The sequence below is a fragment of the Kogia breviceps genome, chromosome 4, assembly GCF_026419965.1.
Source record: "Kogia breviceps isolate mKogBre1 chromosome 4, mKogBre1 haplotype 1, whole genome shotgun sequence".
Taxonomy (NCBI): Eukaryota; Metazoa; Chordata; class Mammalia; order Artiodactyla; family Physeteridae; genus Kogia; species Kogia breviceps.
In genome coordinates, this window is record NC_081313.1 from 167906657 (window position 1) to 167927052 (window position 20396).

A 20396-nucleotide genomic window follows, 5' to 3' on the forward strand; every position below is an offset into this window, starting at 1 on the left:
AGCCAGCTCAATTTTAGAAAAAATACTGACAACATTCCCAAAATGAAAAGCTAACAATGACATACTCATTATATTCCAAAGCATCAGTAAAGTCAAACTCTAGAAGCTGTAGCTGTGACCTCAAAAAGCACATCACAATTTCTCTAAACATATGAACACATTTTTTTGTTTGTTTGTTTTGGCGGTACGCGGGCCTCTCACTGTTGTGGCCTCTCCCGTTGCGGAGCACAGGCTCCGGACGCGCAGGCTCAGCGGCCATGGCTCACGGGCCCAGCCGCTCCGCGGCATGTGGGATCTTCCCAGACCGGGCACGAACCCGTGTCCCCTGCATCGGCAGGTGGCCTCTCAACCACTGTGCCACCAGGGAAGCCCATATGAACACATTTTTGCTTCACTCTCTCTTTTATACACACAGCCATACACTCTGAGTCTGAAAGGATGTACACGAAAATGTTTACGTTAGGTCATAGGGTAAATTTTTTCTTCAACATGCTTTTTACATTTAAAAAATTTTTAAGTTTTTAAAAAGATTTTAAAATGACCATAAGGGGATTCCCTGGTGGCGCAGTGGTTGAGAGTCCACCTGCCGATGCAGGGGACACGGGTTCGTGCCCCGGTCCGGGAAGATCTCACATTCCGCGGAGTGGCTGGGCCCGTGAGCCATGGCCGCTGAGCCTGTGCGTCCCGAGCCTGCGCTCCGCAACGGGAGAGGCCACAACAGTGAGAGGCCTGCGTACCACACACACACAAAAAAGACCATAAGTTAGTAAAAAAAGGATTCATGCTACACAAATTCTCATATAAAACAAAGAGATTATATATAATAATGTATATAACATGCATAGTATATGTCTATATATCTATGTATACGTTGTATATGTGTATAGTGTTTATGTTGTATATATATTGTATATATAATGAACATATATGTATAAGAGTGTGCATGTTATGTATAGGAATCAAAAGCTTTACTTATTCTCTTTTCTTACTTAGAAGGCAAAAGTGATCTTACAAGTGCTCCAGTCTGAACCTCTGGACAGGTTTTGATTTAGTTTAGCAATGTTATAAGTAGCTTGTAGCTTATATCTAGGAATAAGTGCAAAGATACTGTTAATCAATACTTTATTTTAAAATTGTACAGCATTCCCCCCCCAAGATTTTACTACAAAAGTAACTCAGCAATGTTGTTTATACTTCCTATTTATTATTAAATCAGAACTATCAGAATTATTTCTCAACAGAAACTGAATTTTATTCTACATCTTAATTTTCTTTAATCTCCCTCAATGTTTTGCCTGAAAACGTCTTTTCCCTCCTCTGATAAATGGTGAAACTTTCATACACGTAAGACTTTTAGTATACATCCTTGTCCCAAACTGAAAAACTTACCTCTACCACTGAAAAGTTCTGTCCCTATTTATTATTCCCCTCTTAAAATAGTTAAAGATCATCTCTGACAGAAAAAGAAAAAGGTTCTTTTTCCAGTCGTTTTCTTGCCCTATGCTGTTACACTGTAATTTCTAGTCAGTACACTTAGTGCTGGTATATAGAAAACAAAAATACAAACACACACAAGAACCTGTTTTCTACCCCATGATGGATCCAATGCAAAAAGATAGTCTTCTTCTTGCCTCCAGTAGTATTTATTACATTTTATTACAGATAAGCAATTTTCCCCATTCTCAAAGCTCTTGTTACAGCTTAAGTGTCTAATTCAATGTTCAGCCTAGAAATATCGGGTATCATTTTATTGTTTCCTCAAATTCCTTTTCATTATATCCTACTTGTTATATGTAGTGGCACATCTCAATTTTTCACTTCATAGTTATGAGAATTTAAAGGGTATATAAACTACTCTTATTTAGGAAGAGAAAAGTATCCATGACAAGATGCAATCATCACAAACCAAGAGCCACAAAAGCCAAATTCACAGAAGGGTTTGCTCAACAGGCCCTGTGTGTTAATTTTTGCAACACAGCAATGATCAGAGGCCCCAAAGCTGTTTAATCACCATCAAGTTAAAATTATTATTTCCAAGTCAAGGAAGAAATTTATTGGTGACTGCCAGAAAAAGTACAGGCTCTGATAATGAAACTATATTATGGGACCAACCATAGGTTCCCTACTCCCCACTTCTTAATGAGACACTCCAGGTGACGGATGGTTTCAGTTCCTTTCATCAGGTATAAAACCAGGAGGTGGTTTCAAATGTCCATATGCTGATATTATAAGTACAGACACTCATTCACTTCTGGGATCCAATCCCCATCCTTAAATTTCTGTATATACTAAGCAGAGTGAACTTTCATGTAACCTCTTCAACTCACCCTTCAGGACAATCACCACTCTATGATTTGAAGCAGACAGATATTCTAATACTCCACTAAGAGTAATTTAAGAGCACCCTTTATTAAAAAGACTTTATAAGCTTTCTCCAAATTAGACAAAGTCTTCTTTGCTTGTATTTTAAGGACCTGAAGGAAACTTGTTTCCCCACAAAGTTCAACTGCTAAATTCAAGTCAAGCTTGAATTAAAACTGAATTTTAAGCTGAAAACATTAAGTCTGGGATAGGAGGCAGAGGTAACGATGAAAAAGAAGGTAACTGAGTAAAGGGGCACAAAAGAAGATGAGCAAGATTATCACTTTTTTCCATCTCAGCCAGTTAGATAATTAAGATCTTAATTCAAAATTTCTATCTTGTGAGATGCAATATAATTTGTTGACTAAGATCAAAGACAATTACTCACCTCATTTCTTACTGCTGCCATCTCCATTTTGGAGTATGAACACAAGAGTCCTTAAGAACCACATTTCATTAACTTCAACTCAACTGTGTTTACTGCCATGAATGAAAACACTCACACACACACACACACACACACACACACACACACACACACACACACTTCTGCTCCAAGGAAAGAAAAGTCAGCCAAAACCCTTCCTTACCATCTGTGGAGAGAATACTGAATTAGAAAACAGAAGACAGAGCTTACAGTTTGGGCTACTGTTTTTATTCCTTACTCAGATCAAAACATCTCTGTGCCTCAGTTTCCTCCCTTCTAAAATGGATATTAGGGGCTTCCCTGGTGGCGCAGTGGTTGAGAGTCCACCTGCCGATGCAGGAGACACGGGTTTGTGCCCTGGTCTGGGATCCCACATGCCGCGGAGCGGCTGGGCCCGTGAGCCATGGCCGCTGAGCCTGCGCGTCCGGAGCCTGTGCTCCGCAATGGGAGAGGCCACAACAGTGAGAGGCCCGCGTACCGCCAAAAAAAAAAAATTGGCGATATTAATATCAGCCTTCCTTAAAGTCAAAGGTTTCTTGTAAGAATCAAGAAAATGTATGTGGGACTTCCCTCGAGGCACAGTGATTAAGAATCCGCCTGCCAATGCAGGGGACACAGGTTCGAGCCCTGGCTGGGAAGATCCCACATGCCACGGAGCAACTAAGCCCATGAGCCACAACTACTGAGCCTGCGCTCTAGAGCCCGTGAGCCACAACTACTGAAGCCCGCATGCCACAACTACAGAAGCCCGGGTGCCTAGAGCCCGTGCTCCACAACGAGAAGCCACTGCAATGAGAAGCCTGCACACCGCAACGAAGAGTAGCCCCTGCTCGCCGCAACTAGAGAAAGCCTGTGCGCAGCAACGAAGACCCAACACAGCCAAAACTAAATTTATTTTTAAAAAGACATCCAAATTGGTGAATTTTTGTGTAGCCATTTTAATATTGAAGGTGGAAGAAAAAAAACATTCTCCGTATATTATGCTTTATTACTTCAAGAAAGGTAAAAATGAAACTGAAACACAAAAAAACTTTGTACAGTGTACGTGGAAGGTGCTATGACTGATCGAACGTGTGAAAAGTGGTTTGCAAAGTTTCGTGCTAGAGATTTCTCGCTGGATGATGTTCCACAGTCGGGCAGACCAGTTGAAGTTGATAGCGATCAAATCGAGACATTGAGAACAATCAACGTTATACCACGTGCGAGATAGCCGACATAGTCAAAATATCCAAATCAAGCACTGAAAATCATTTGCACCAGTCTGGTTATGTGAATCACTCTGATGTTTGGGTTCCACATACGTCAGGTGAAAAAAACCTTCTTGACCATATTTCCACATGTGATTCTCTACTTAAACATAATGAAAATGTTCCATTTTTAAAACAAATTGTGACGGGCGATGAAAAGTGGATACTGTACAATAATGTGGAACTGAAGAGATCGTGGGGCAAGCGAAATGAACCACCAACAACCACACCAAAGGCCGGTCTTCATCCAAAGAAGGTGACGTTGTGTATATGGTGGGATTGGAAGGGACTCCTCTATTATGAGCTCCTTCCGGAAAACCAAATGATTAATTCCAACAAGTACTGCTCCCAATTAGACCACATGAAAGCAGCACTTGACGAAAAGCGTCCAGAATTAGTCAAAAGAAAACACATAATCTTTCATCAGGATAATGCAAGACCGCATGTTTCTTTGATGACCAGGCAAAAACTGTTACAGCTTGAGGGGGAAGTTCTGATTCTTCCCCCGTATTCACCAGACATTGCACCTTCGGATTTCGACTGATTTTGGTCTTCACAAAATTCTCTTAACGGAAAAAATTTCAATTCCCTGAAAGACTGTAAAAGGCACCTGGAACAGTTCTTTGCTCAAAAAGATAAAAAGTTGGAAGATGGAATTATTAAGTTGCCTGAAAAATGGCAGAAGGTAGTGAAACAAAAGGGTGAATATTCTGTTCAATAAAGTTCTTGGTGAAAATGAAAAATGTGTCTTTTATTTTTACTTAAAAACCGAAGGCACTTTTTGGCCAACTCAATAGTTTTTATATGGAGGAATGTGGTTTAGAAAATAAATAAATAAAGGACAAATAGTTCTGAGCCCCAGAGTGAAATCAGTCTTAGTAAAGTACTTCAGAGAGCAGTTCCACCCTACAAGTTGTCCCCAGGCTCTGCCTTTCTCCAACATCCCCTAAAATGTCTCTTCAGAAAAACCCCAAACACGTAAATTCAGAGAATTCTTAAAGGGTGTCTTCATTATTCCTGGTCAATATAATACTTTACAGGCTGCATGTGAGACCTAGATTTCTGCTGCATTCAACATAAGCACAGGATCAGCTCAAAAACAGCCTGACATAAATGCCACTGGGCTGGGTGGGCTTTAAATATAATTAACCCTCTTTTCATATGCAAAGCAATTCAAATCACCAGTAAGTTTGCTAAGGATGACAGAATAATACACAAACAAACACAAAATAAGTGGGGAGACTTTAACAAGCAAATCAGATCACTCCCTCCTTTCATCAAACAGGCAAATAAGAATCTATCCCCGAGTTAATTATCATGAGGAAAATCACTAAAGATAATAGGCCCTTGTACAACCAAGGACATAGTTGTACATTACAACATTACAATAGTTTTTATTACTTTACATTTCACCCAAAAAACAAATGAAATAACTAAAGCCAAGTAGTAAACTTTTCATTCTCCAAATGATAAAATAGTCACTACTATTCATTCATTATTTCACTTATTTATTCAATCAGCAACTACTGAATGCACATGTACCAGTAACTATACTAGATACCAGGCATACAGTAAAGAAGAAATCAGAAAAGGCCCCTGACCTCACAGATGTTACAATATTGTGGGAGAAGACAGGAAATAAACAAGTAAACAAATAATTTCCAAAAGCAATATAAAAAAATAAAACATGGGGAAAGAGCATGCTATTTTTAAGAACTGTAATAAAAAGCACCACACAGCAAATATTTATTTACTTTAAGGCAAAGGCCTTGAAATGGGAAGAAGCTAAGCTTTATTCACTAGATGCAAAGATCTTCCGCTGACATCCCTTCCATGATTCATCTCAATCTAGTCCATTCTTCATAAGCAAGAGTCAGACTCTCACAAACATGGCAGACACCAGACATCACCTCCAGGTCCTTCTCAGCACCTCTTCTGATTCTAGTTCCTCCTTCATAAATCACAAACACAAGATCTCATCCAACAATCCCTTTTCCATGAAGTACTCACTGTCTGAACTTCCAGAGGTTAAACATAATACAAGTTTGCCCAATTACAGGCAAAGAGTTGGAATATTTTATGCTCAAGAGAGAAAAAAGTGAAAAGTGACATGGCATCAGAGGTAGGAAAAAGCAAAGGCCTAACTGTGCCAAGCTGCACTTCCAGCTTCAAATGAACTGAGAGGTGAAGTTCACATCTTAAATAATGAAATACCTTCACTTACAGAGTGCATTCTAAGCCAAAAGTTGCTCTGGAAGAGAAAGACCACTCTGAGGGCTTGTTCCCCATCCTTTTAATTCCTGGTGAAAGCAAATCCATTAGAGGGAGTAAGTGAACCAACTTCCAGATCTGTAACCAGCTGGCAAAATTACTGGTATAGCTACAACAGTCACCATCTCCTTGATCCCTTCACTATTTTTAATGTTTTATCTTTCCTTTGTTTCCTCTCGAAGTTAGCATCAAAATTAATTTGGATAACAAATTATTTCTCTAAATTGTGTAAACTTCTTAATTAATATAGTACTATTCTTTCATTAATTAATACCTAATACAATTCCCAACACAGTACACCGATCCTGAGAGTAGAGAAAACCTGACTGAAATTGTGTGTTAGGTTAAGACTTTTCCTAGGATCTGGTCACACAACTTTTTAAACTGGTTCTAAAGAATTCAAGAGACCAAACACCTGTTTCATCATTCCATAAACATAAACCATTTTGTAAAATATATTTTTGCTATTTTTTAAGACCCCTAACAAAAAGTACCACACATCAAATGTTAAAGTTCAAACATAAAGCCCATCATGAAACATGTTAGCTTATGCTGCTTGGTCAAAATGATCAGAGTCATTGAAATGAAGCTTCTCTTGCCTTCTCTATGCATATATGAAACTTAAGGAACGTCTTGTAACTGTGTCACTGATTGGGAAAACCACAGCTCTGCATGTGCCTTTTATTAATACAAGCACATACATGTAACACAGCACCAGGGAACACACTAATACAGCACATGGATGCCTGGGTTTCATTAAACGTCAGAGCAATCTCATATGCATCTGCTCAGTATATGCCTTCATCTTAAAAATTAACTGAAGAATGCTTAGTGAAAGTAAAACATAAACCATAATACTGTATGAAATGTTAGTGTTTAAGTTCTGAGTATAGCTGATAGTGTCAGTGATTCAAACTTTTAAAAAATCTCCTACAGAACTTTGAGACTCTAAATCATTTTTTTTTATTTTTTAGTGACTACATACAATCAAAATAAAAAGAAATCAAATGCTGAGACTGATATATTAGTGTTCAATGTAACATATACCTAAAAAAGAAGATTCAACTGTTTAAAAAGTTGAGAGTCTACTGATCTCATCCAACATGCTCATTTTATAGATAAGAAAAAAACTAAGAAACCAGGAAGTCAAGTGACTTATTTAAGGTAACTGATACAGGGAACAGAGGTGGAACCAGAACTGAAGAATTCTGACTCCCAGATCTTTTCATTACACTGTATGGTCTTATTTAACAAGGTTTTTGTTCTAGAATTAAATAATGTTCTATCAAGAAAATATCAATTTCTCCCTAATGCCATTATAAAGTCAAAGATGTGTTTCACACAATTGTTAACTAAGCCTAAAGTAGTATGAGGAAACTGAAGTCTCTGTCCCAGGTCCAATGCAACTTATATTCTGAGAATATAAGTAATGTACAAAAATAACGATGATAGAAGATTTTTGTAAAAATGGGAGAATGGGATGTGGATCAAAGGGTACAAACTTTCAGTTTTAAGAAGCAAAAGTTATGAAGATCTAATGTTCAGTATGGTGACTGTTAATAACACAGTATTTTATACTTGAAAGTCGCTGAGAGTAGACCTTAAGGATTCTCATTACCAAGAATGTATTAATTATCTTGATTTGGGTAATAGTTTCACAATGTATATGTATATGAAATCATGATATTGTATACTTTAAATATATACAATAATATTTGTCAATTATTCCTCAATAAAGTTGGGGGAAAGAACAAGAGAAGGAGACTAAGCACTAAAGAATAATAGTACTATGATATTCAGGATGGCAGGATTATTTCTGCGTGGAAAAATGAAAAACAAAAAAAGGCTCATACTTGTTCTGTAATGAAAAATTATCCCAATGTTGGAAGTTAGATAGCAGAAAAGAACCAGGAAACGTTTGGATTTTGGCTCTACTATAGTCTAGGAAATAAATAATCATACATATTTTGTTAGAATTAGATCTACCTGGGACTTCCTTTGTGGCACAGTGGATAAGAATCCGCCTGCCAATGCATGGGACATGGGTTCAATCCCTGGTCCAGGAAGATCCCACATGCCGCAGAGCAACTAAGCCCATGCGTCACAACTACTGAGCCTGCGCTCTAGAGCCCACGAGCCACAACTACTGAAGCCCGCACGTCTAGAGCCCGTGCTCTACGACGAGAAGCCACCACAAGGAGAAGCCCGTGCACCACAACAAAGAGTAGCCCCCACTCACCACAACTAGAGAAAACCTGTGCGCAGCAACGAAAACCCAATGCAGCCAAAAATAAATAAAAATTAAATCTTAAAAAAAAAAAGAATTAGATCTACCTAATTTCCAGTCTAAAGAAAATACAGAGGCTACAAGAATTCACTAAATACACCACAGGGAAACACAATCAGACAAATCCAGATGGTGGTACATAATATAAGACTCTTCAAAAAGTCAATGTCATAGGGAAGAAAAGTGGGGGAGGTTTTCTAGATTTAAAAAGATTAAAGAGGGACTTCCCTGGTGGTCCAGTGGTAAAGAATCCACCTTACAATGCAGGGCATGCGGGTTCGATCCCACATGCCGTGGGGCAAATAAGCCCATGTGCCACAACTACTGAGCTAGCACACCTCAACTAGAGAGCGTGCATGCAGCAAACTACAGAGCCCATGTGCTCTGGAGCCCATGCTCCCTGGAGCCTGCATGCCACAACCAGAGAGGAGAAAACCCACCGCCACAACTAGAGAGAAACCCACTACTAGAGAAGCCCATGGGCCGCAACGAAAGATTCCATCATTGACCCTGCATGCCACAACTAAGATCAATGCAGCCTAAAATAAATAAATAAATAATAAATAAATCTTTAAAACTCTTAAAAAAAATAAATTTCTAAAGAAAAAAAGATTAAAGAGACAAACAAATGCAATGTCTAAATGCAGATTAGATCCTATTTTGAAAAAACAGAAAAGACAGTTGGGGGACAACTGGGAGATTCTGATTATGGACTAGATCTTAGGGAATAACAGTTAATCTTCTTAGGAGTGATAATAGTATTGTTATGTAGGAGAAGAGCTTTATTTTTTAAAGATGCATGTTAAAGTGTCATGATGTCTGTACTCACTTTCAAACAGTTAAGCAAATGTACATATACATACACACACACACACATTTGTTCAATCTAACTAATGGGTATTCAACTGTTTATACTAGAGTCTTTCAACTTTTCAACATGTTTGAAAATTATCATTAAAAATGTTTTAAAAAGAATTAGATATCTTGATAGAGAAGATCTAATCCACTAATCCGCTGTTTTTCAACAATTTTTTTTTCTTGAGAAGAAACTGAGCCCAAAAAGTACCACAGCTAATGCAGGCCTTTTCTCAATAGAGATTAAAACTCAGGCAGATCTGCAGAATCTTAGCCCAGACTCTTCACATATGCCAGAAAACTGGAACTCAAGAGAAAACAACTGATCTGGGACAAACACCTACATGTGCATGTAAAAAACAAACATTTTTTATGTTTTTTTTCTATTTTATTTTTTTAATTTAAAAAATTTTTATTGGAGTATCATTGCTTTACAATGTTGTGTTAGTTTCTACTGTACAGCAAAGTGAATCAGCTATACATATACATATATCCCCTCTTTTTTGGATTTCCTTCTCATGTAGGTCACCTCAGAGCACTGAGTAGAGTTCCCTGTGCTATACAGTAGGTTCTCATTAGTTATCTATTTTATACAGAGTATTAGTAGTGTATATATGTCAATCCCAATCTCCTAATTCATCCCACATCCCCCTTTCCCCCTTGGTATCCATACGGTTTGTTCTCTACGTCTGTGGCTCTATTTCTGCTTTGTAAATAAGATCATTTATACCAGTTTTTTCAAATTCCTCATATATGCGTTAATATACGATATCGGTTTTGTCTTTATGTTTAATATGTAATAATCCCATTACAACTACAAAAGAATAAAAATCCGTTAAAGACTATAACAACCTAGTACAACAGAAATTTGTACAAAATAACTTCAGGATGCAGCATTAAATGGGAATTAGTTCATTAGATGCACAAAAAAACAAAAAGCAAAATTTTAAACCACTTAACTAGTATCACCTATAATATTGTCTCACAATTTTGTCTATTGATTATGCCAATTATGCCTTCCAAAATCTGACAACATACCCTAATAACTTCATGTTTCACCATTCCCTCCACAAGCTTCTTGCCAGTCCCCCAAAATAACATGTTTTTTCATATTTCTATACAAGTATTTTCCTCTGCACACAGAATGCCCTTCTGCCTTTTTTTCAACTACTCCTCTTTCAAGACCAACTTATTATATCACCTCTCCAATGAAGTTTTCTGACAGTGCTCCACACTGCTCCTTGAACTTCCGTAATACTTTTTTCATTGCTATAGAGACTTTTTAAACTTTTTTCCTAATTATTTAAACGTATGATTCCTTCATTAGACCATAAGCTAACCTGATTTCACACAGCAAGTCTTATTTATATCTCTATTTATAGTTAGCTTCAAGTACTGGCAATCAGAAATAACAGAAGCTGTCTATTTTTAAAAGACAGCTTTCTTTCTTTCAGGAAGAACCTAAAAAATAAAGTGTTTGCCCTGAGTTGAAAATGATAGTTTATTATGAAGCAGATTCATACCTTGAATGACTTGGACTATTTGTTACTCTGCCCCTTTGATACACTTGTCACACAGCCCACAAGCATGGAAACTATCTGAACAAATGCAAAGAAGCAATCTGATCTTGCTTATACCTACAAGCCAATTATAATAAATGCATAAAATTATCTGAAGGGTTTCTTATGAGGGTAAGAACTTAAACAGAGAAGTCCCAAAGTCACTAATTCATTACTTACTGAAGTCTTGAGCAAATATATATCATTAAGATTTCACACTTAAGTAAAATTCATATAAAATTACCCCCACATGTAAATATCTCTTTTTCTTAGACAGCTACCTTCAACAGAAATTTCATTTCTAAAAACAGAGCTATAATGGACACTTCTAAAAGTTTTACTGCAAACATGCAAAAATATGGCATTACAATACCCAATGTATACTCAGCAATATTTAACCACTCAGCTCAATATATGGAGTATATTCAAAACCAAGCCTGATTCTTGCTGCCTGCAAGTCAATGTAGCTGATGCAAGATGAATACATGCTTGATTGTTCTTGGCCAACACACATGCATCTTTAAGTACATACGCATTAGTAAAGTCTCAACCTATGGTCCTTGAACTACCAGTGAGTCATGAGGAGCCTGCTGGTAGCCTAGTACTGCCCGACAAGCAGAAGCAGAAAGCTGGGTAGGGATGGTGAGGGGTGGTGGGAAGAATCAAGTGCAGTGGTCACCAAATGAAGATAAACCATTCAGGTGGTCTGCAGTAAGGAAAAAGGAGAGAATCACTAAATCAGCAAATTGATCGCCCAATTAATATGATCATGTTGCTTACCAAAATCAACCTAATGCTCCCTTGCAACAAGAGAAGAATGTGTTTCGGTCAAAAACCACAAGAGAGAATTCATGAACATAAAGGCAAAAGTTCCTTATTACTGTTCTTAACACTCAATAATCATTCACATTAGAAGACTCACCTGGGTATAGTACTACTAGCAAGGGGCTGCCAAAGCTTTGCATTTACAGTAAGAAAATCAGATTTAAAAATAAAATCTACTGATTACTATTTGTCCATAAGAAAGACAGGTATTATAGACTAGGGCCATCAAAAATCAAAGGAATGACAATTCCTATCATTTCTAGTGGCTTAAATCTTCTGTCCATACTGTGTATCACTAGCAACTGACTGCTAAATACAAAATCAGAGATGAAAAAGACAGCCCATTTAATATCCATGAGACTCTTCTTTCAAAATGTCTTTCCAACATAAATTCCAAAATAATTTGGAATTTGGGAAAATTCCAAATTATTCCAAATTCCAAAATAATTTGGGAAAAAATTTCAACCCTCTACTTAGTAGAAAACTGAAAACGAGTGGGACTAGCCCAGTGGAAGGTAGCTGATGAGGCGGGGGCTACAACATACCATGTCAGTTTTTTATGTAAACTGGAGTTTTAAAATCTTTTCTCAAAGAGGATTCAGCTTGCCCCATATGGCAGTATTTTCCAACTGTAGCTTCCCTGGCCTAATTTCAGTTCTCATACCTACTGGACCTACCTACCCACCCACAGTACCACTCACTGTATTTCCAACCTGCGTTTTCTTGCTGTATATGTCCCTTTTGGTTCTTTCCACACACCTCCACTCCTAGTCAAATAAGCCACCCTCTGCTTTATCAAGTAAATGCCTCCTATTTCACAGTATGTCTCTCTCCAAATGGTATGAAATTTTATGCATCCCTTTCATAAAGCCCCAGAGCTCACCAACCCAAAGAAAACATGAAAGATTTTTACTTCTACTGTCACACTAGGGATAAAAAAGGAGGAGACTTAATCTTTAGTCCTAGTCATGTTCAGTGTGCTTCATTTTTTACTATAGGCACAGCCCTAAGAGTAGAAGCAAAAGAAAAGTCAATAAGCAACCTAGTTAGATTATGTGTATAAATAATATATGGGACACTGAAAATATATAAGGAATAGATTTGCATGATATTCTTGGTGAAGAAAGTAACTGACAGGCTTCCCTGGTGGCACAGTGGTTAAGAATCCGCCTGCCAATGCAGGGGACACTGGTTCGATCGCTGCCCCAGGAAGATCCCACATGCTACAAATACTGAGCCTGCGCTCTAGAGCTCGCAAGCCACAACTACTGAGCCCGCGCGCCTAGAGCCCATGCTCCGCAACAAGAGAAGCCACCACAGTGAGAAGTCTGTGCACCACAACAAAAGGTAGCCCCCACTCTCTGCAACTAGAGAAACCCCATGCACAGCAACAAAGACCCAACAAAGATAAAAAAATAAAAACAACTAAATAAATAAATTTTTTTTTTAAAGAGTAACTGATGTCTTATAGAGGATGTGTTTGTTCTGAAGTACACCAACCTCAAAAGGGCTGTTGGTATATTCTGGGGCTGGATGCCTAAAAAGTCTATCTTGTATTAGGATATGAGTCAAACTACAACTAGAATTTCTGCAACAACCGTACTAGAATGAAAAGTTCAAATACAATCAGATCTATCAGTTTCACAGGCAGATCTGTTTTCCCAGTTCCCAATAATTCAACAAAATTCAGTATACTAAGTACTTACTATGGTCAGGTCCTGAGAGGTGATTCTCATTTCTCTACCTTTTGTGAAATTTTCATGACTCAATTCTTAGTACTTTCCTCCTCTTTCTACTTACTTACAGCAGTCATTCACTTTTACACCTTCAGTCAATCCCCCAGGTGATTCCAAAATCCACATTCATAATCCTGAACATTTAGGAGTTCCCTATCTAAACTTCTGCACAATCCTAAATGATATCTCAACTTAAAAATTCTTGTCATCTAAACCTTAAGCCACCTCAATATTCTTGGTTACCCAGGTTCACAAACATGGTATTTTCTTTTCTGTATCCATCCCTACATCCAATAAATCACCAAGTCCTACCATTTTTTTTTTTTACCCTAATGGGTTCCTCACTCCAGTCTCTTCCCACTGTAAGCAATCCTCTATCAATGTTTCTCGAACTTTAACGTGCATGGGAATCATTTGAGAATCTTGTTAAAATGCAGATTCTGATTCAATAGTTCAGGGCTAGGGCTTGAGATTCTGCGTTTCTAACATGCTCCCATGTGATGGCAATGCTGCTGGTTGAGGGACCACACCTTTGAGCAGCTGAGGCCACTTTGTTTTTCCTTTATTCCCTCAGCATGTGCACAATTTATTCAATGGTATTTTTATCTGTTTAAATAGTGTTTTATAGTTGCTTCATGTGTGCATATTTTATTACGTTTTCCTAAAAAAGGATTCTGACATCCTCAAGAAATAGGAAAATGATTCCTTTTTTTGGAACAACAGCAACCAATACAAAGTTAGGCATATTACGGGTACTCAGCGCTTGTTGATTTTAAAATGCTTCCCCAGAAAATACAACAATCACCTCTTGATTACAAAGTTGAAGCAGGTTTATGGATTACCTTTGTCTATTTTTTAAAAGCCATTTCGCTGTAGGTGCTTCCCTGGTGGCACAGTGATTAAGAATCCGCCTGCCAATTCAGGGGACAGGGTTCGGCCCCCCGTCAGGGAAGATCCCACATGCCACAGAGCAACTAAGCCCGTGAGCCACAACTACTGAGCCTGCGCTCTAGAGCCCACGTGCCGCAACTACTGAAGACCGCGCACCTAGAGGCCTTGCTCCACAACAAGAGAAGCCACTGCAAGGAGAAGCCCGCGCACAGCAACAAAGACCCAATGCAGACAAAAAAATAAATAAATAGAGTTATAAAAAATAAAATAAAAACAACTTCACTGCAAATCAATCTTTTCACCAGATCTGACAGAGGAAATAAGCTTAAAACAGCTTTCTATTCACAGTTAAGAAAGCAAATGTTAATTTGTGAATTACTGGTTATAGATTTATTCTTTCTCCATCAGTGAAGGATTAAATACATATTTAAAACTGAAACTATAAGCACAGGCAACAAAGGGAAAAATTTACTGGACTTCATTAAACTTTTGTGCATCAAAAGACACCATCAAGAGAGTGAAAAGACAACCTACAGAATGGGAGAAAATATTTGCAAATCATGTATCTTGCTAAGGGTTTAATATACAGAATAAATAAAGAACTCTTACAACTCAACAACAAAACCCCAAACAACCCAATTAAAAAATAGGCAAAGGACTTAAGCAGACATTTCTATCTATTAAAAGAAGTTATTCAAATGCCAAGTGAGCACATTAACATCACTAGCCATTACAAAAGGCAAGCCAAAACTACAATGAGATACCACTCACTTCACACCCACTAGAAAGGCTATAATTTTTAAAACGGGAAATAACAAGTGTTGGTGAAAATTTGGAGAAACTGGAACCCCTGTATGCTGCTAGTAGGAATATAAAATGGTACAGCCACTGTGGGAAAGTTTGGCAGTTCCTCAAAAAGGTAAACACAGAATTACCACATGACCTATCAATTCCTAGGTTCTCCTAGGTATATATCCAAAAGCACTGAAAATAGGGACTCAGCTATGTGTACACCAAAGTTCATAGCTGCATTATTCACAACAGCCAAAAAGTGGAGACAATACAAATGTCATCAATGGATGAAGAAATAATCAAAATGTGGTGTATATGTATACAATGAAATATTATTCAGCTATAACAAGGATTTAGTATTGATACTTGCTACAACAGGATAAACCTGGAAGACATGTAAGTGAAATATACCACCAACAAAACAATAAACATTGTATGATTCTATTTATATGAAATATCTACAATAGGCAAATTCAGAGACAAAACATAGATCAGAGGTTACAACAGGTTGGGAGGAAAGGGGAGCAAAGATACTGCTTAATGGATCTAGGTTTGGAGTGATAAAAAACTCTGGAAATACAGTGATGATGGTTGCACATTGTGAATATAATTAATGCCACTGAACTGTACACTTAAAAGTGGTTAAGGTGGCGAGTTTCATATGTATTTTACTAAAAGTTTTAAAACATAAAACTAGAAAAAAAAAAACTAGCACTCTTTATTATAGCCCTGAATTTAAGCTCTGACTCTGCCATTTGTAAGCTATGCCATGTTAAGCAAGTTATTTAATTTCTCCCAGCTTCAATCCATCTATAAAACAGAAATACTATCCACCTCCCAGAGTTGTTGAAGACTAAATGAGAAAAAAATCACAGTACCTGTTACATAATAAATATTGGATAAATGGTAACTGTTGTTACTCAAAAACCATTGTTCTCATCAAGTAGGTGTTAGGCTGCTATAAATGGATATCTAAAAGAATTCCATGATATTCTCAAGACACTCAGAAATAAAGCAGTCAATATTCAGCTTTCAGAGTTATCCTCCTGTAAACCTGGAAACTGGTGACCACCTGGGTCAGTAATCTTGGGATATCACTGAATGTACAGAATAAATGACACACCCAGAAAGTGAGAACCTACTTTGTACATCACTATTTTCATTAAAGAAATGATCAAAATATGAAAAGAAGGTAACTGGCTGTCTTCAATGAATTTCATTTTGTTTTTTCTTCACATATTTCTTATTTTGAAAAATCCTCAGAGATTTAATTACTTAGCAAATGCCTTGGGCTAGAGCCTTATCTAGAGGACCTAAGTGCCAATCTCAGCATCACAATGTCATAATAAGGTGGAGAACCATACAAAATATGCTGTCTACAAATGTCAAAACAATTGGAAATTCTAGTAGTGTGGAAGCTTGGAGAGACATGTTAAATAATCTTGCATAACTCCTGAAATATACCTTTCTTGATTAAAATTAGGCATTTAAAAAATGGTCAGGGGCTTCCCTGGTGGCGCAGTGGTTGAGAGTCCACCTGCCGATGCAGGGGACACAGGTTCGTGCCCCGGTCCGGGAAGATCCCACATGCCGCAGAACGGCTGGGCCCGTGAGCCATGGCCGCTGAGCCTGCGCGTCCGGAGCCTGTGCTCCGCAACGGGAGAGGCCACAGCAGTGAGAGGCCCGCGTACCGCAAAAAAAATAAAAAATAAAAAAAAATAAAAGGTCAAAGTAGCTGAAACTCAAAAACTGAATTCTAGGCAAGGTATGCCAGAAGATACAGCAACTGATTCCAAAACAATAGACAACACAAATCCTATAACATGAATTAAGCCATTTCCATATTCTATAACCTCTTAAAAAAATTTCTCAAATTTCTTCAAAGAACTAATCCACCTAGAAAGGAAGCTTTTCTCAATATACACACAATTATTTGCATACTTGAGACTTAGATTCAGAGGGAAAGGGAAAGTACAGTATCTCAAATAGCCAAAAAAGTTGTGTTTTTTTTTAAAGTCATGTTACTAAGTCTGCTGATATTCAGAAAGTGAAGCTATTCTAAAACGGTGATGTTTGCACTACACCGTGGATGTAATTAAATCTGTCATGAAAAGCATCGGAAACTGTACTTAACTCCATGCTGATAAAAAAATTTTCATAGGCCAATATGTCCGGATTAAAACTACTAACTACTGTTGTACGTCTGAAAAGTGAAGGATCTGTGCCAACACCCTTAGGAAAGTCTTTCCCTTCCCAACAAAAATCTATCATAATAAGCAAGAACCTATTTAACATGTTAACCTGAAACACTCACCTGAGCTAATTCCTTTAAACCACAATTAAATCTTTAGCTATCATGACAATAATGAAGAATAAAGGCCTCCCTAATTAAATTCGAGAAGTAATCCTTTTATGCCACACAGCTAATTCCTTCACCCCAGTTACATCAGGGTCATGCCTTCTCTCCAGAAAAGAAATAAAGAGGTTTGGTTATTGAGGTTCGTTTTTTCTAAACTTTATTTCAAAAAAGTAAAGCGCAGCTTAAGATCCAGAGAACTCAGTTCTCAAAGAAGCTGATACTATAGTTATCTAACTAGACACCATTGGTAATAAATTACCAAAAGCTAATACTTTTTGCTTTAAAAAGCCCATGCTAATAATGCCTAACTGGTCATAACTCACACTACCAAAAGGCCATAAAACCATAAATTGGTTCAAGTGCATTACCAACAATAGAAAAACGTTGAATTAGAATATTAAGTGTGAAAAATTTTAATTAAAACTAAACACTACCTATAACAAGCACACTACCTATACTTACTAAAAAGTAACACCACCTATAGTTCAGTACCATTAATTATCACCTCACCCGCAGGAAGAATCATCTGATCCCCAAGTTGATCTTAACCTAAAGGTGTTTTCAACCATGCCTTTTATCTTCCTGCCCTGTTTTCAGGGCAAATCTCATTGTTAATATGCCACTGAGTAATTATGCTCTGACTTAAAATGCACTATAAAGTACCGTTTTCATGGACGATTTTTTCAGGAAACGCTTCGCTGAGCTCTCAAACTATTTACCCAGGACTTAGACATACAGGATGCCCATACATTTTAAATGAAGTGGCCTGGCTAAACATCAGGCAATTCAGGACATTCATCAGCCAAACCATTCATGTACATGGTTTATAGATGGAGCTTAGTGACAGGCAAGCAGCTGGTCTAAATGCTAGCTAGCATGTTAAGAAAAAGTTGTAAACCCACCCATCCCCAAACGACTTAGTCTAGGAACTTATGCCCCACATTTTGAGACGTCTAACACAAGGTTGGAACAAAACCAACACTGTCATCTTTGCTGTTCCTAAAAGCGATTTCTTATTTAAAACATTCTGCTCTCTACACAAGCTGTAGAACGGACTCAGCAAGAGATCATTTAACTAAAAGCAGAATTAACTGTATTCTTCTGCTATACTACAACACCGATTGCATTAAAATACTCTCATCAGCAAACTGCTTTTTACAATAAATAAGAAGTGCGTTTCGTGTTACAAAAACTTTTACAGTACCCATCCTGCGAGGGTAAACGGACTCTCAGGCATTTGTACTTTTATCCTACATATTTTCCTTTACGTAAGACGGACAGGAATTTGAGTAGCCCACCCCGATACTGGTCCAACACCCCCGGGCTGTAGCAAGAAGCCACGTTTTACTCGGGAAGACCGTTTCCCCACCCCTCGTTAAAAGTAATGCCTGTGGCCGCCTGAGACTTCCCCAGACGAGCTCCAGAAACTTGCAGGTTTAAATGGCCAAATTGGAACCAACCAGGGCAGCTGTCATCTGAAACTCAGGAAAGCTGAGACCAGCCAACTCTGCGGAACAAGGACGGGTGCAGAGAGATGTGACGGGGCGCGTCGGAGGGAAGGCATCAGGCTCCCCCCCACCCCCCATCAATTGGCTTTTCTGCAACCCCAGCGCCGCCATCCTGTTCCTGAATAATTAAACCAACTGGAGAGGGAGTGAGGTGGCCAGAGGTAGTTTCTAGTCCGAGTTTCCCGAGCCGAAGCGGTGGGGTAGAGAGGCCGAGGGCTACATCCCCGGAAAGCTGAGGGCTTTATCGGGGGCCAGGGAAAAAAGGGGGCGACCCCGCGGCCGGCGGGGCGGCCGGAAGCGGAGCGCGGGGAGTGACGTGGAGGCGGGGATGACAAAGGGGCACGGGGACCCCGGCCGCGAGGCCCGTGGGCCCGCAGGGGCCGGGACAGGTGGCCGGGCCTGGCCGGGAACAATGGGGGGCCGAGGCTGCCCCCTGGCGCTCACCTACCTCCGGTGCCCTCCGAGTTCTCGTTGAGGCTGCCCGAGGAGTCGTGCTGGGCGCCCACACACCCTCCCATGGGGGCCCCCGGCGCCTCGTCCGCCACCTCCGGGCGCTCGTCCGGGCCCGCCGCCGCCTCTGCCTCCTCCGGCGCCGCCTCTGCCGCCGCCGCCGAGCTCCGGACAGGCGCGCCGCTCCGCTCGCCCGCCGCGGCCCAGCCTCCGCCCCCCTCGCCGCTCCACCCACCGCCTTGGCTCGGCCCCTTCCTCCGCGCCCACTTCTACCTCAGTCCCCGGGCCGCCCGCCCGGCAGGCCTGTCCCGCGCGCCGCCCTCGCCTCCGGCTCGGCCCCGGCAGGCCGGGGCTGGCCCATCCCGGGCGAGCCGCAGCGCCCGCCTCACCCCTTCACAGCCCCGCACACCCGCGTCCAGGCGAGCCGAGCGCCGGCGCCGCCCGACCGCCAGGCCCCATCGGCCCCCACGCCGCAGCGCCGCCCTCCGCTCCCGAGGCCTGGGCTCCGCCGGGCCACCCCGGAACAGCCGGGGAGGGCGGGGCCGCGGGAGGCCGCGCACTGATTGGCTGCGGGCGGGGCCGCGGGCGGAGGGGTAGCCGGGAGGCGACGAGGCAAGCGGAGGGGGCCTCCGAGCTGGAGGAAAGGAGGTGACTGGGGAATTGCTCACGGGGACTAGGCGTGGAAAGCAGGCGTGGACGAGGGAGAGGCGAAGACGGGGAGAAGAAAGGAAGTCGAAGGGAGAGAGAGCAGGAAAGGAGGAGCAAAAGTGAGAAAAGAGAAGTGGAAAGGGGCGAAATCGAGTTTCTGACTCCTCGGGCGGCGTCAGC

General features: G+C 40.0%; 1 protein-coding gene across 2 annotated transcripts in view; it reads right to left on the reverse strand.

Moving 5' to 3' along the window:
• The window catches only part of UBTD2 (ubiquitin domain containing 2), a 59987-nt gene extending 39928 nt beyond the window's left edge, over positions 1 to 20059 (reverse strand). The window contains exon 1 of one of the 2 annotated variants that reach the window (XM_059063485.2): positions 19842 to 20059. Coding sequence is in view for 1 of the 2 variants with exons in the window: in XM_059063484.2 (XP_058919467.1) it covers positions 19567 to 19636 (70 nt within the window). In the remaining variant the exon portion in view is untranslated. Of the gene's footprint in view, positions 1 to 19566; positions 19733 to 19841 lie in introns of those variants that run through there. The other variant, XM_059063484.2, reaches the window with a different exon arrangement.
• Positions 20060 to 20396: the final 337 nt, after the last annotated feature.